The 17,246-nt window shown below is 39.8% G+C and overlaps 2 protein-coding genes across 2 annotated transcripts in view; both read right to left on the bottom strand.

Moving 5' to 3' along the window:
- Window positions 1–705: 705 nt before the first annotated feature.
- Window positions 706–4,398, bottom strand: LOC110063163 (uncharacterized). The gene has a single exon (XM_089273825.1). It carries the CDS (start codon window positions 4,239–4,241, stop codon window positions 2,703–2,705), a length of 1,539 nt encoding a protein of 512 aa, XP_089129951.1. The 5' UTR covers window positions 4,242–4,398; the 3' UTR covers window positions 706–2,702.
- A 1,182-nt stretch (window positions 4,399–5,580) lies between these two features.
- The window catches only part of LOC110063165 (inner nuclear membrane protein Man1-like), a 12,267-nt gene continuing 601 nt past the window's right edge, over window positions 5,581–17,246 (bottom strand). Inside the window, exons 1-14 of the mRNA XM_020770119.2 lie at window positions 16,984–17,246; window positions 16,697–16,752; window positions 15,717–15,795; window positions 15,506–15,588; window positions 14,314–14,396; window positions 14,037–14,179; window positions 13,303–13,404; window positions 12,760–12,862; window positions 11,420–11,582; window positions 10,791–10,824; window positions 9,836–9,923; window positions 9,142–9,250; window positions 8,092–8,170; window positions 5,581–7,382 (exon numbers count right to left, since the gene is read on the bottom strand). The exon at window positions 16,984–17,246 is cut by the window's right edge and continues 601 nt beyond it. Of these exons, the coding sequence (XP_020625778.1) occupies window positions 7,201–7,382; window positions 8,092–8,170; window positions 9,142–9,250; window positions 9,836–9,923; window positions 10,791–10,824; window positions 11,420–11,582; window positions 12,760–12,862; window positions 13,303–13,404; window positions 14,037–14,179; window positions 14,314–14,396; window positions 15,506–15,588; window positions 15,717–15,795; window positions 16,697–16,752; window positions 16,984–17,246 (1,567 nt within the window). The 3' untranslated portion in view covers window positions 5,581–7,200. The remainder of the gene's footprint in view (window positions 7,383–8,091; window positions 8,171–9,141; window positions 9,251–9,835; window positions 9,924–10,790; window positions 10,825–11,419; window positions 11,583–12,759; window positions 12,863–13,302; window positions 13,405–14,036; window positions 14,180–14,313; window positions 14,397–15,505; window positions 15,589–15,716; window positions 15,796–16,696; window positions 16,753–16,983) is intronic.

Here is a 17,246-nt window from a genome sequence, read left to right as displayed (position 1 = left end):
CCATTCTTTTTAAGATAATTGTCTGAGCGAAGCGCAAGTGAAGTTTTGTATCCATCAAACAGACTAGATACATTAAACATTCCCCAAGTATTAGACCCGTGTAGGGTTGGGTTCATTGAGATGAACGCATTCATTTCACCTCACACTACTGAAGCTCACCGAAAATATGCTATCACAATATTTGTCACCAAAAAGATTCTATATTGAGCACTAGAGTTATAAACTGCGATGCCTTACAGTTACTGTACTAGCGTGATATAGCAGAACGAACAAAGATCTCAGTTCCAAAAATACCACTTATCTGCCTGCTACACTAGACTGCCAGTCAATAAACCTTGAATTTGAAATGATCGCCGTCTAAGGGCCTGATTACATGATACATAATAATACCTGATGAATGAAATTATGTGAATGGTGCAAAGAAAGTTCGAAGCAATTCACCCAGAGTACAGTAGAGCAGGTTAACTGTCTGCATGCATTGCAGGCCTATGTTATTATTAGTAACTTGTAAGAGGAACTCCTGTAGAATCTAATTTCATTATATTTATAAAATTCATCTTTTCAGGGTTATGGCATGAAGCACACTCTAAGCAAATGGTCTCACTTGGATTTTGCCAGTCACTGGGTAGCGTTAGTGACATTCCTTCTTGGTAGAATCATTGGTTGATCCATAAATCAATCACGAGAGACAGAAACCACCACAGCTGATTTGTAGCTGTTGTTTATTTCAAAAAGACAACATAATATACAAATTGGAATAAAATCAGAAAACTAGCCTGCAGAGCATGTGCCATTAGAGTATCACAAAGCAGTGATACTCAGGACAAATGTTCTAAAAGGCGTTCAGTATGCCTGTGCCGATCCTTAATTAGGTTGTATTTATTTACAGTAAAATATATTACAAATTAAATTGTTTTGAAAAACAATGTAATGTAATCTGTTGTTGTTGTTTTTGCCTCTAACAAAATAAAATTGCAAAACAATGAAAGTGCTAACATAAACAACAAATCCAGATCACTTACTGTACTTGGCTATCATTTTATGGTATAAATTATACAAATTACTCTAGCCCTCTAACACTTTTAGAATTTCCCATTACTTCCTAGTGTTTATGTTCCGACTGAGACCATCCATGGCAGCTGATTGATAGCTGTTGTTTCTGTCATGAATCGATCAAGACAGCAAAACATGCAATTTGTAACAAACTCAGAAAACGTGCCTTCACACCATGTGACATTAGGGTATCACAAAGCGCTGATACTCAGGACAAATGTTCTAAGAGGCATTCAGTATGTACAGATCCTTAATTAGGTTGTATTTATTTACAGTAAATGTATTACAAATAAAATTGTTTTGAATTGTTTTTAATCTGTTGTTGTTGTTGGTTTTCTTTTGTAATCTGTTGTTTTTGCCTTTCAGCAAATAAAATAGCAAAATAATGAAATTTCGAACTTTGACAACAAATCCAGATCAGGTACTTTACTTGGCTATCATTGTATTGCTGCATTTCCGGCTTTTGTCATATTTTGTATGGTATTCTACAAATTACTGTAAAAACTCTATCAAGTTCCTAGTGTCTATGTTTCGTTGCAAATTCATGAATCTGATTGATTCATTCATCAGTTATTATTTGAACATTAGAAGGTGAGCTCGAAGTTTCTATCGACTTATAATTGGCAAGGGTGAAGCCCCTGGCCAACTACCACATCAAAAGAAAGTGAGAGCGAGTTGTCTAATCATTTTAGCACAATCCAGTGACTGATCTATCAAACAAACAAATATTTTATATTACAAGTGTCAACAAACAAAGTTGAAATCATCTTCAAAGATTGACCAGCCCCCTGTGTTGTCTAGCAGTTGCTAGACAGCCACTGTGTAGTCAATCAGTTTGTGTGTTTTCCTGAGAGTCATTTGACGGGTTATGTCAATCACTGATAGATCACTACAGATCTCAGTATTGTATTTGAAGAACAAATGTCTGCCTGAGTCACCAGTTTGTTTTGCACAAATTGAAAATGTATTCTGATGTAATGTTGAGCTTTTTTCTGTTATAATACAATTATGTGAATCACGATAATTGTTGCAACCCGAAAACACACTCCAGGCAATGTGCACATAGGTCACAATCTGTTCAATTTGCGCCACATAATGAATTGGATACTTCTGTCTCTAGAGACTGAAAAAATTTTGTGTGTCTAAAATGTCTGAACAAAATTGGAATTTTGTCGGATTTTGGCAATTTTTTTGTTTATTGTTTGATAAGCAGCTGTTATTTGCAGTCGTGTGATATGGTTTTAAGTCAGCCTACCAAGAGCTTAAAAAGACATTGAAGAAGTAGTGAGGGTCTCAATGAGAGGATGAGGGCTGAGGAACCCCTGAAAGGACTCCCAAATAAAAGGGACAAGGGTAGTTGTGGTACTTTTGAGGGTTTTGGTACGGGTAGTTTTGATAGGGTTTTTTGGTTTTGGTACCTCCTAGCTTGTTCAGCCCCAAAAGGTCCTCAGTAGGAGCTTTTGCAGAATATTTTAGGGTATTGATCTGAAAAAACTATGATTGGAGATAATGTGTTATTTTAGAATTGGTACCTCCTAGTTCAAGCCACATCCACAAAACAGAATCTTGGTACCTCTCATTTCCGATGAGCACCCCTGTTCTTTTTATATGGGAGTCCCCCCTGAGGAAGGGGAGCCTACCCACAGAATTCAGCTTAGGTCTACATGTAGAAATAACAAGTGAATAGCGGTTGTAAGGAAAGGCATAAGGAGTGTTAAAAGAGCAGCCTTGATGCCCGTCAAATTCATGCGGAGTATCTGAATGCCCCTTCCTGTTGAAAGATCTCCCTTTACTTCATCCTGGATTTGCTTGTTTTGGAACAGATATCCATGTTTTGTTTGCTCACTGAACTTGAGATCCTGGACAACTTCAGGGAGACTAGCCATGATCTTGTGCAGTTTGGCCAAGAAAATTAACGGGAGGCTGTACAGCACCAGCATTTCCACGAAACCACCCAAATTGGCACAAACGATCTTTGCGATTCCAGCTGCATCAGTCTTGGATACAGTGCGCTTATGAGGTGCGTTATGCGTTGTGTTTTGACCATAATTCGCCGGTAGCTTTAACAGGAAGGTCACTTGTTGCCGTTGGTAATAAGTGCCATTGACAACGGCGATGAAATTTTCTGTATTTCCCGGAGGCTTAAGAGCGGATCTCATTTCCATTTGGTCAGTATCGGTCTCCTCATAGTGGCTCTCACTTTGAAGGCGCTCGACGCAAGAAAATATGGCTGGTATGAGAAGGACCAGCAGCAATAGCAGATGTGCTATTAGAAAAGTCTGAAAAGACCTCTCTGCGTCTCGGATGGTAGTTTTAATGTCAATGAACCGATTTCTTGCTTCCTCTTTCATTCCCTCGGGCCACTTTTGAAGTTGCTCTTTGAACAGGCGAATTTGGCTGAATGTGACGTATACGACATAGATAAAGGCTAGAAAAATAGGCAGAGCTACAATTCGAGCCATAATCGACAGGGAAACACTACAGAGGATCTCCTTGAGGCTGAATGATTCCACTTTCCTCGTTGTTAAGTTCATCTGAACAATTTTCGAAGTCACTGGCACGACGAAGACAAAGAGAAACACGGCAATGCTGACCTTGAGGATTGTGCGCCGAACTTTCTTCCAGTATCGCCTGGTCAAAATCACTTCGGAAAGCATTTTCTCCAAGTGGCGCTTTCGAAAGTACAAGATGCCAACAATGTACATCTCGAGGTACCTGAAGGACCAGATGATGTTCTTAGCGGCTGTTACAGTCTCCCCCAATTCGTCTTGGATCAGCGATCTGTTGTGGAATGCTCCCATGTCGAACGCGTAACAACCGCACAGGAAAGCAACGATAAGCACTTGCATCGCAGTGTAAAACGTCTTCCGTGCGGACGATGCGTTTTGAGGGAACCACAGGAAAGTGATCAGGAGAAACCACCGCAGCCCCTTTAACGATGGAGAACTTAAGCTCAAGTTCCTAATAACATCGTCTTTGGTCACAGGTTTGTTGCCTTCTATTGCAGCTGCTTCCCTATCATGATGAACCGACACGATGGAGTTCAATGACGAAGAGCGTTCACGGCAGTTGCCGTTTATACTCCCTGCACAGACTGCTTCCGTCTCGTCCACTATGACAAGGGACTCTTTGCTGCCTCCGTAAGGACTATAAAACGGCTTAGCAGAACAAAAATTATTAGCAGCCATGATCTTAAGGCAAAAATCGGCGTACGTTCAGGTGAAACTTCTATCAAGATCGAGCGATGGGCGTTAAAGTGAGGTTGGGTTGATTTCATTCGGCGTCCGTTTGTTTTCTTTATGTTACACGAAAACGAGGCGCGGGGATTCCCCCTGGTTTAGATTCGTTTTAGTTTCATCAATACTGGCATTTTTCCACTGACGGGAAATTTCCCGATTAATGTTATGTTATCTAACGTTCAATTGCCCATATATGGTTATATTTTGGAATGACAGGGCACTTTTTCTCTCATTATCGTTTTGGACTTTTGCTGTGTATTGTTTTGAAGAGAGAACAAGGGAAGTGACAATCAATCAATCTTCGTTTTTAAATGCTGTCTTGGGGCAGGGAAGGGGGGAGGTTTACAGTGTTTTATGTGCAGTCACTCCTCGGATGTAATGAAACCAGTCTGTTTCAGACGAAGGCTTTCAAACAGTCCTTCGAACAAAACTCAAGTGAGCGCTGCAAGTTGATCCTACTCTCTCATTTCCGCCTGTCGAGTTCAGTGCCCAGGGGGAAGAGGCCACTTCAGCACTCAAGTCTCGACCAGGCTATCTGATTTCTCGAAAGTAAGAGTACTTCGTGAACATAGAGAATACACACATAATTTTGAGGTATCACCAAACGTGACGCTGATAAAGCACCTCAAATTCTCCGTGCAGAGGTTTACCAGTATTGCATTATCACTCTGTTCAGTTGTGTCCGAGCAATAGCGAAAAATCGGTTATTTACATTCCACAATTCAATACATGTAACTCAACAAACAACTGCGTGTGACACTATGTAGGGTTTTCTGTTCATTGCGCTGCTCGAGAACGAGGCGAGGGAAGTCCCCTTGTTTAGATTCGTTTTCGCCTGATCAATGCTGGCATTTTTTCATTGACGGATAATTTACTGTTCTATTATGTTAAGTTCAAATGCCCAGATATGGTTATGTTTTGATATTATTCTTATTATGGTTTTGCATTTCTGCTGTATATTGTTTACAAGAGGGGAAGGAAGGAAATGTAATCAATATATATACACTCCGAGCATCGCTGGACTTTGGACAGAGAACATGAAAAAAGGTCATGAGGGCGATGGGAAGGGGAAAGTTTCGTTTTTCTTTATTTCTTAAATGAGCTGGAACCATTCTTTTTAAGATAATTGTCTGAGCGAAGCGCAAGTGAAGTTTTGTATCCATCAAACAGACTAGATACATTAAACATTCCCCAGGTATTAGACCCGTGTAGGGTTGGGTTCATTGAGATGAACGCATTCATTTCACCTCACACTACTGAAGCTCACCGAAAATATGCTATCACAATATTTGTCACCAAAAAGATTGTATATTGAACACTAGAGTTATAAACTGCGATGCCTTACAGTTACTGTACTAGTGTGATATAGCAGAACGAACAAAGATCTCAGTTCCAAAAATACCACTTATCTGCCTGCTACACTAGACTGCCAGTCAATAAACCTTGAATTTGAAATGATCACCGTCTAAGGGCCTGATTACATGAGCCGGGCTGGCCCAGTTAGCCGGGTTGGTGTCAGTTTACCGGGATCTCGGCACGTTTGTTAAACGCAACAAAAATCAACTTCGCGATTACATGACAACCGGACCAGCCCGTTTTGCCGAGATCCCGGTATCGCGGTGCTGGGATCACGGCTAACCGGGCTGAGATTTTTCCATGTAATTCCGTTTGCCGGGTCAGCCCGGTTCATTAAGCAAATCAATATTCCTCTTTCTATATAGCAGAAACAGATATAAAAGTCCATGTAACTGCATAAATGCAGAAGATAATACAGCCAACTGCTGGAAAAAGGCCATTACAATCATTCGTCGCATTCTAGTAGTGTCCGTTTTGAAAAATACAACTTCCCGCCATAATATACTAGAGTATCGAGCGGCTCGCGCCTTATTCGCGCCAATTCCATCGCATCAGCCATCAACCGGGTTGGCTCGCCTCATGTCATACCGGGCTGGAAGTCATCTCGGCACTCCGAAGCAGCACGGCTAACCAGGCCAGACCAGCTAATGTAATCAGGCCCTAAGAGGTGCCGAATACAACAACCGAGCACTTCTTTTAATTAAGTATAAAATCTTGCAAAGGATAAAAGGAATTCTGGTAATATCTATTTTTTTTTGTTTTTATGTTTTTTTTGGGGGGGGGGGGCATCCCGTCTCATCTGGGAATAGATCACCTCGGTAGTGAGCAGTCTATCGATTCAATACAATTTCAACGAAAGATAAACTACAACTCCCATATGGTGACATCGCGTCTAGCACCTACGGAGACTGGTACAAGTTCTTTCTCAATGTTCTTCCTACATCGTACTCCATTCTCGTCCTCAGAGGCCACGCTCCTTTTGGTCAGCACCAAAAATCGCGACCTCTAGACTGCGAGCCGTCTCTCTTTTCCTCGAAAATCCGTTGGGAAGAACGGAAAACAAGTAAGCGTACGAGCGTGACTGTGAGCGTGACGTGCGAGCGGCGATGCCGCGGGCCGCTAGTAGCGCGGGCGTCGGCGTCTCTTTTTGCTCGCCTTTCCGACGCCCGTGCTACAAGCGGCTCGTGGCATCGCCGCTCGCATGTCACGCTCACAGTCACGCTTGGTTTTCGAGCAAGAGAGAGACTGCTCGCAGTCTACAAGACCTCTGGTCGGGTCCGATTTTCTGAGCATGCGCAGAGAATTCGTTTCGTTCTCTCAGCCAATCAGATTTGTCAGACTTGATTCAGAATATGCGCAGAGTGACGGGAAGTCCGTGAATCGCGGACTTCCGGTGTTGGACCTTGCCAGAGGTCGCGATTCTTGGTGCGGACCAAAAGGAGTGCGGCCTCTGGGGACGAGACGTGATAGAAGATGGCGGCCAATCACATGCGCAGTCTGCCATCCTGACGAACAGTATCCGCGTTCACCAACAAAGAGCATGAAAGTTCAGTTAGTAATACTCGATGTCTGAATCATTGATGTCTTCTTCGTCTTCGGCTTCGTCGGGATCAAATGTAACAAGAGAAGAAGGCGACGTTCCTGATGGATTCAGTCGTTCGGTAGCCTCCAAAGCCACTGGAAAACGCTGGTGATATCGCTTCAAAGTTAGATACTTGACAGCGACGAGACGACCTGCAATTCACAACCAGATGAAAGCTTACGTGCATACAGTATCACTCGTAAGCCCCATAGCTTTTCTGACAATGAGATTAGGATGGAATGTTCTTTTTATAGGAATCAAAATTGCATCTGGACATTTTAAGTATTTACCACGTAATGGTAGGCTCGATTACCTGCAGCTGTCCGGGAAATGACCCCGCGCTCCTTCCCCTAACCTTCGGGAACTGGGGCCCGTTTCTCGAAAGCCCCGGAAACTTTTCGGGCACGCCAAGCCATTTTTAGTTAGTCGGCATTTAAAGATAGAGAGGTGCATACACCTGAAACTTTTTGTATGAAGGGAGCTTCTGTTCATATTAAGAATATGTGCAGAAAACAGCTCTGTAGTCATAAGTTTTGAGATTTTGCTACGGCTTTTCGGGCGCGAAAACTTTTCGGGACCTTCGAGAAACGGGCCCCAGGACCGGAGAGAGCGTAGGTCACGAAATATCAAAACAACATTTTTTTGCTGCGTTAAAAGCAAGGAAACTTCAGATTTTTTTGTAATTAACTACTAATTTATCAGCAATTTAAGAGGATATTCGGTTACATCTCCTCTCTCTGGTCCACCGCATTTTTACAAGCCTGAATCAGCTGTCATTGAAGCATTAGCCATGACATATAAATGAAAATAGAAAAATTCACATCGCTGACATCATTCATTCAAAGTATTCACACAGCTTACCGTCAAACCAACATCCATGAAGACTTCTAAAGGCCAACCCTGCTGAATGGTGAGTGTCACACTTCAAATACACGCATCCCTGAAAAGTGTCACGCAAAGTTAGGACGGCAGGTGTCTCATACAATCACAGACCGGACAGAAAAAAAGAAATCGTTCGTAACACCAGTTAGCAATTTTTCCCTTCCTACGACGATGGAACTCGATTTAACGGGAAGTGAATGGGTGTATGTTCAGTGCAAGCAATGTAGATGTGCTTTTCATATCCAGCAGAACATTATTTGAAAACCAAAATGGTAGGATGCAGGTACTAAATGATTTTGTTTGTACCCGGTGTACCCAGTGAAAACAGGGAACGGATGTCTCCGTCAATTTTTGGCAGATAGCATTTGAATGATCCACAAAACAGAAATCAGTGAATATACTATTCGGAATCGACTGACTTGTTGCATTGAAGTCAAGGCACGTTTTGAATCACCATTCACACGCGCCGATTTGCTTTTCATTTAAGCGCGCTTGTCAAATCGTGCTGATAAGCGGATGCGTATAAATTAGCCTTTGCTTAGGTCTTTGACTCTTCACAGACCTCACCTACAGCCTCATATGCACATGTTCTTATGGCTCGTCATGTACTCCTCCTCAACGAGCGCTCATGGGGGAAGGGAAGATCGATGTATCAGACCAGGTTTTGGGCCAACCAAGACAACACGCCCACCCCACACAGTAAAGACCACACACCCCACCCCAGTTATAGCCTGCAATTTTCATTTCAGCTTGACCTTGGACATTTTTCATGGATTGGCTTTCTCAAAATGTGTGCAATGCCAATCTCTTAATTATTCTGCCTCTTCTGCAATACAACCGGCCCTAGTTATTCAAAGGGCGAATACCACTATCCATGAGACAAATCACTATCCAGTGGATAAGTCTTCACAAGACAAACCACGCTATTCACTGGATAGTGATTTATCTGGTGGATGGCACTATCCATCCTTTGAACAACTGGCCCCTTTACTTAAATAACACTGCTATACGTATAAACTCCAGGTATACCTCGCTAGAACTCTTGTCCACCGCTATATGAACCACACCTGCTCCATTCTCAATACACTTCTCCAATATGGCATCTTGGATCATCACATGCCAGCCATCTTCCGTTTCACTGCAATAACCACAACTCAAAATCATGAATGACTGTCTCTAAACCAAGCACTGAAATGTCTATTTAAGAAAAAATAAATAAAATAAAAATACCAGAAAACTGCTGTTGTTTAGCATGAATAGTAGTGAAAATCTAATTCACAATGCATAATCATTGGCAAGTTCCTGTATGGTCTTTGCCAAGGCATTGATTGTTTATTTGCTTCATCGGCGCAAACAACAAATCAGGCACAAAAAGCTGCCCATTTTTTCTTCACGGAAATAAAGAGGTTTACAACTGGGTAGAATCACCCTGCATTCAGGATAACTGACTGAGGGGGTACATCACTTAAGTAGACAGATGCATCTTTTTATCAACAGTTTCCGCTGCAGTTTTTGTTAAATGTTGCGTTCATACAGTTAACAGATTTAGCAAAATTACTCATGACTAAAGGGTCTTTGATTCTTTCAAAGCTCAAGGTTTCTTTGCCTTTCAAAGACTCAAGACTAATTATTGTTTCTTTCACATGTTTAGAAAACATGCATTCATGAATCCTTCAAACAAGGGTTTATTGAACAGTCTGTCAGATCATAAATGCACACTTACACATCAGGATCAAACATGTTCCTTATTTTCAAACATGGCGTGGGGCTAATCACAGGCGGATTTACAGCTGACTGAAAGTTTTCAAATGCTGAAAAAGAAACAACAGAACTGTCAAAGCTCAGATCACTAAGGAGTGGTTTACACTTGTCCCACAACAAAAAATCCAGACATTAAGATAACTAAAAGGAGGTATATCATAAGGAAATGTACACATTTTATCAGGGTTCGTACTCTTTTGAGCTTTTAAAATTCCATGACTTTCCATGACCTTTTTGACTTTTCCATGACTTAAATTAAGCAGTAGTCTCCTCCGCAGCTGTTATTAGGGTCGTCATGCAATGCTTCTCCCCCACCAAGAAGAAGAAGGGGAGAAGCGTTGCGTGACGACCCTAATAACGGCTGCGGAGTAGACTAATTAAGCAGCTGTTCTGACAGTATTGTCAAAAACAATGAATTATTTATTTCAGGTATCATCCGACATTATAACACACAAAATCCGTGCTTGTGTTTATTTCCACTGAAATTAAACCAGCTTCCGACTTGTTTGTTATCTTTTCATTTTTTAAAAAAATCTTTTCGCCTTTTTATTCTCAGAAAGCATACTGCTTTTCCATGACTTCCCATGAGCCTCATGTAAAGTCCATGACTTCCCAGGCCTGGAAATTGAAATTATAAATTCCATGACTTTCCAGGTTTCCCATGACCCGTATAAACCCTGTTTATTGTCATTGTATTTTATCCTTCTGTATTGCCCATTTATGAAATATCTGTATTGAGATATTGGTGCTAAGGTGCATCCCAAGAAAAAGATCATTCCCAACATCATGTCACTAAATATCCTTTCTCGAGATCCATTAACAGCAGTCATTTTACTGTAAGGATATATTATTTCTGAGTACAGAGATCAGAGCTAATTAAGGAGCTAAACGAGAAAAGAGAACAATGTGTTCCATACCTTGTCCTTGCCAGTATTTACCATGTTTAGAGCCCTATGGAAAGACATTCAGAAAAAAAAAATGGCAATTTTTCTAAACTTGTTCAGTCTCAGCCTAAAGTGCATCTGTATATTCATGACTTAAACCCTTGAATTCCCATGGTAACAGAGTTTTTCCACCATAGATCTCCATCTCCCCCTGTCCATGGCAACTCTTTCCAGTTGGTTCCAGCTCATACAGTTGTACGAAATGCACTATTCATCTGAATCAAACAATTCTGAGCCTATTTTCTTTCTGCCGCATGGGGTGCCTAGGATTATTTCATGTACTCCCCTGCCCCCCCCCCCCCCCCCCCCCAGATGGGATACTACTCTATCACAAGGAATTAGCCCCTACTTACTGAAGCGTATATGTCAGGTTGTTCTTACAACGTGCCAGCAGCTATTCATATTCCTAGGGGAGGGGTGGGGGAGAGGGGTGAGAGGGGCACTATGAGAGTTAAGTGTTTTGTCTAAGAGTACAACACAATGACTAGCTGGGGTTCAATGCCAGACTACTTGATCAGAACTCCAGTACATATGTCAGCCATCAGCTAAACTTAACATCCCATAAAGCTGTACAATACTACAATCACAAAACAACTACTCACTGAAAGCGACAGTTTGGGATTGTGAGGTTTGGGTGTACCAATATGAATCCACCGCCAGACTTCAAAATCCTCTCCAGCGATCCTCTGACTTTCCACTCGAATACGGGATTCATTAGCACTCAAAAACCGAACAGCTCTGTTCCATGCTTTGGAAAGTCTCTGTCTGTTTGAAGAAAGAAAGAAATTTTTTGTCAATCTGAAACATATTAGTCCAGAATTATAGTATGATGCAAATAATTTACATGAGCATGTGAGGCAGAGCAGTACTTTTGAGCAGTACTTCTCCTAAACTGACTCTCAGAAGTGTTAAATATATAATGTGCATGCAATACAGCATTTTAATGCTTCCTGTTTCTTTTAAAACTATTAGGTAAGAAATGTAGAACTTTGTGCTGTCACATATTATTAGGTAGTTACATAGCCCGCTGCAGAACACCAAGCCAAACAAGCAGAAAATGTGTCATATTCATTTTATAATTTACTATTAATTTTTTTAAATTTTATTTTGTTCCTCCAATTCCTAGCTAATACATAGATATGTAAATATAACATAAAGAAAGTAAATAGTAACCGATAGTGCTTTGTAAGGGAGAAAAAAATGAAAAAAACAGAAATTACATCACTTAAATTGAATTACATTGTATATTGGAAGGAGAGGAGAGGGGCACATCTAGATAAACTAATTTTGTGCCCCTTAAAGTTATGTAAAACTTGAGATTATTAATAAAAAGAAAAGAAAAAGAAGAGGAAAAATGACAAAATAGCTCAGAAAGTTATAAAGAGATAATGTTTTCATTAGTATTGAGAAAGGTACCAGCGTAAAAGTGCTTTTAATTAACTATTAATTTCATGAAAGCCTGAAATCTGTGACTAAAAGATACTATCATCCTATTCAGGTAAGTCAAAGGTACATTTAGTCCAGGACGACTCAGTAAGCTTGAATAACCTAAATTTCTGCACATTGTACAGTAAGGTTTCCTTGTGATAAGAAATTACTCTATTAACAGGTAACAGGAAAAGGAGTCATATGGCTCCTTGGCTCAATGGTACTGGCACTTATATGCAGCTTTGGTCACATGAAGAGAATGGAATATTGCTACACCCCAGGAAGGGCTACTACTCTATAGTAGGTTAACCAACTTATCGCTTTGAAAGCTATCCCCCAGTATAAAGTGACAAAAACTCTGTAAACCAACTTATCGCTTTGAAAGCTATCCCCACTAAAAAGTGACAAAAACTCTGTGATAGGAAATGTCAATGCCAAGAACCTTGCCCGAACCCAGATTTATCAATTTGGGGCATAATTTACCTATCATCAGGCAACAGATATCTAAGCAAACCTGTCAGATGGAGGAATCAGCATGTCTCGAACATGAGGAATGGGAAGATATGGCAACAGATTCTTCTCCGCTTTACTGGCCTCATGATGCTCTCGTAAAATGTCTGGATAAAAACAGCATTAACATTCAATGCACTCCTTTGATGTTTCCTTTTAAAGAAAGGTTCCATTATTTTTTATAAAAGAATTTAATCTATGTTTTCCAGACTAAAGCCAATTTTTCACAAATTTATGCTCACAAAGTGATCAAAGAACACAGAAAACAAACATCGTCATATTGTTACATCAAGGGATTGGCAGAGAGGAGAGGATTGGAATAGAGAGGATTGGTCTTGTAAGTAGTTTGTTGGTCTTGTAAGTAGTTTGTAAGTGTACTTGACAGACACACCATGTTGTAAATAATGTTTGTATTTTGAAATAAAGCATAAAAAATAAATAAAAAAAAAAGAAAAAAAGGATTGGCAGAGTTCAATACAGCACTGTAATGTGACACCACACATTTTTGCATGTACCAAAAATATGTCAAGTTATCTGCTAAACCTACCAATAATATTCTCCACAAACTGATACATCAGTCGTGTCTCCTCCTCCTCTCTCCTCCATCTTTGCCGCACAATAAAATATGCAAACATCAATCCTCCGACAGCTAAAGAAAGAAATAAACATGCTGGTAATAGAAGCAACTAGTTTTAAGAGGATTTCTTCATTGATTGCAGTAGCTTTTCTTTTGTATTAGCCCTTAGGATTAGTTTGGACACAACTCGACATGATGACTGGTCATTGAGAACTTTCTAGAAAACAGTTTTCACTACCTTTTAGATACAACATAGTTCTGAAGGTTATAAATTCACTTGACAAAATAGACAACCATTACCACTTACATGGATCTTAACAAGGAACAAGGAACAGGCATGAAACCCTTACTTTTCAGTTGCCACTCTGGAAAGTTGTTATATTTGACTTTGCAAGACAGAAAGCAAGAGAGTAAGAATCTTGCTTTGGATAATACAGTCAAACTCTGTATTACTTTACAGACAATTAATTACAGGTCTTAAGTCTTTTATGCAGCACATTTGAATATTAGGAGCCATAGAAATATTCTATTGTCAGGTTTTATTATTATTAACCAAGTGCTTTTGGTCTCTGCATGCTGAAAGTCCAAACATTTTCACTTCAGACAACCAACTTATATGAACCCTGTACAGTTCCATCATGTCTGACATTGCTTTAATTTGTTTTAGCCAGTTCTAACTTGTGTAAAGACATCACTGTACTTACCAAATCCAATCAAGAAAGAGAGATATGCCAAGCGGGACATTGCTTCTCTGATGCGACACAAGATAGGTTTTGCAGAAACTGATGTGTCAATCCATGCCACATTTGTAATATTAGCTGTTTCTTCATTACTTTCATTGAACAATCTGAAAAATTTAGCAAACTCATTAGAAACGGAGCAAATTTAATTATATATATATGTACATGTACATCTATTGACAAGATTATCACTAAATGGGTGGGAATGGACTTTGGTACCACTCATTAACCTTCATGTTACCTTATTTTCCAGTCAGAGTTATTACAAATCAGTTCCAGTGTACTGTTGAGGATCTTCTTTCGATCTGGAGCCCCTCTTGATGTCTGCAACATAAAGCATAATTATTGTTTGAGCTACAAAATTTACTGTCACTGCAAAAAGCATGTCTTGAGTATATTAAATTGTGAACTGTGCAACTAATTTCCTCAACAATTAACTGTTTTATTATTATCAGGGTGAGTGTACCAGCTTTCCAGCTTACATTTTGGACAAGGTCTAACTATGTTTTTAATGCACTGGTTCAAAATTCATTCTCACTAGCCCCCCAAAAATTAAAATGCAATTATACAATAATTTCACTTCTTGCAGTACTTCTGTAATTTGAATTTCCTCAAACATTTTCTCAAAAAACACTTCACTTAGCCATCAGGGAAGTACACTATCCTAAATTATACAACTTAAGGACTGCTTCACATTTAACTTATTTTTTCATCTTGAAAAATTATATTTATCTCAAGAGTAGCCAGCATGTTCAGGACTACATGTAGAAGACAACAATTTTTGCCAGTTGCTGGTTCTTACAGAGAACATTGGGTTAGTATACTATAAGTTCAGCTTGCCCTTGAAAGTAAAGGGTAAAGTCTGCATACGAGCCAAGTGGCTCATCAGGCTAGAGCTTATCCTGGTTTCAGTAGCATGAAGTGACTAGGAGTATTTCTACTCCCACCTGGATGGGATGCTAGTCCATCACAGGGTTACCCCCAGCATTAAATTCGCAGGTACCCATTTATACACCTGGGTGGCAAGAGGCACTGTGAGAGTAAAGTGCCTTGCCCAAGAACACAACACGATGTCCCCAGCCAGGGCTTGAACCTGGACCACTCGCTCTGGAGTTGAGCACCCTAACCATGAGGCCACTGTGCCTCCCACTTTGAAGGGGAAAGTTGAAAATTTTGGTTGTTTTCTTTTTGACACCTTGCAGTGAACAATAGTAACTAACGGTATCTGTTAGGCCAGTCAGATTACTCATTTTATTTCCTGAGCACATTAAGGATTTGCATACACCTGTACAAGGGAGTACTCTTTTATATGCAATACCACCACTACAAGGAATGGTGATACTAAAACCGAGTTAACTACTTGTCTTTGTTAATCTAAAAGTATAAGTCGACTTGTTGCTTATTCTTTGATGAGTATTTGCTTCTCCACTTACATTATCTTCCTCAATTTGTTTTTTAAACTCTCTCAAAGAAAGATTTCTACTCTCTGTACTTGTATCTTGGCATTCAAATAAACCTGCATGAAAACATGATAACATTTGTAGATTGAAATATGACACATTGAACTAGAATCATAGAATCATGACACATCAGGCTAGACCTCATCATCACTGATTAATCTGTAATTCAGCACTCTTATCTTACCTGCTTTGACAACTAGCTGTTTAAACAGCAACTCTGCATATGCCTTGCTGATATTGACCAACGTTATACAATCAGGGGGCTACGAGACAAAACAGAGACACAAATATATTGAAAAGAGAGAGAAGAGGAGAATTAAAACCATGTTGAGAAGCCACACGTATTTAAGAAGCTCTCTGAATTTGCTTTTCTAAAAGAAATAACTTACTTTAAGTATCATTGTATTTAACAGTGCTGTCCTAATTGCGTCAAAGACAATAAATAAACAAACAAATCTCACAAATTGATTATTAACCCAATAAAAATCTCTCCTCGTAAGAGGCTGACCAGTTTGCCACATAAAGGGCATGGTCAAGGAGTTTAACTTCAGACTACGAAGAACAAATTCAGATAGCAGCAGGGTGGAGGAGTTAAACCAGGGACCTCCAGATTTCAAATACAGCCTGCTAAACCACACTACTGGTGTTGTATTGCAGTGTAAGAATATTGCTAGCCTGTTCCAGGCTCTTGACAGTTGGGGGCAAGCAAAAAAGAGAACTACCGAGAGTCTGGAACTGGCTAGAATGTTGCTAAAATGGCTGAACTCTAGTATATGTCCATCACAATGTAAGAATCTGTACTATTTTTATGACTCATTCTGCAAAGCTCACCAACATTGTATTAAAATATTACAAAGAGAAACTAGTCCCATTATGTTTTATAATTTCTACAAATTCAAAATTGCATTTATTTCATAAAGGAAAAAAACCCTTTAATTTGCCTTCATAGTTGTATTTCTTTCAAATATTCTAAACATTACTTTGCTGTAAAATCTCTTATTACATGATTTTTAAAATAGCGTTGTCAAAACAGTGAATAAATGAAGCATATTTACAGCGAGTGATATTAGTAGAGGTTGCAATGTCACAGTTTCCTCATTAATCAGAAATCGGGTATATTGTTATCTTTTGATTAGGTATTGTATATCAAGTTGTTGTAGTTACCTTTGGTTCATTATATTTCTCCACCTCGTTTTCACCTTGACAGACTGGTAGCTTCACTGAGACAAAGATGTACGAAGGACACTTTCAACAGAAGTAATTAATAAATAATACGAGAAAAAAATTAAAATAATGTTATGATTAGTTAAGTCCATAACCGAATTTAAATCACTGCTTTAAGATTACGGTAACTTGTACAGGCTCTTTAAGAAGCAAGTCGCTGATAGCTACATGTGTACCCATAACAGCTCTGTCTTTTCCAAATGCAAAACATCAAGTAATATTCTTACCCAACTCTGGGATCATTTTTTCGCTTGAGTGGCTCTTGAGGGTCATATACAACAACACAGCCATGCAAATAGCGATTATCACCAAAGCAATCTTGATTGTCGAGGACCAGAAAGAGCTTCTCTTCACAAGTCTGGCTCCAGCGGGTCTCTCTTGGAGTGAAAGGTCCAGTTCCGAATCAGCAGTTACGCTTCGTTCGTTGTTGTCATACGATGTCGATGGAATAGAAGTTTCTGATCTTTCGCTTTCGTCTCGACCCCCTTCA

Source organism: Orbicella faveolata, unplaced genomic scaffold, assembly GCF_042242905.1.
Source record: "Orbicella faveolata isolate gen_17 unplaced genomic scaffold, um_ofav_v1 contig_35, whole genome shotgun sequence".
NCBI lineage: Eukaryota > Metazoa > Cnidaria > Anthozoa > Scleractinia > Merulinidae > Orbicella > Orbicella faveolata.
This window is presented reverse-complemented; position numbering and strand designations above follow the sequence as displayed.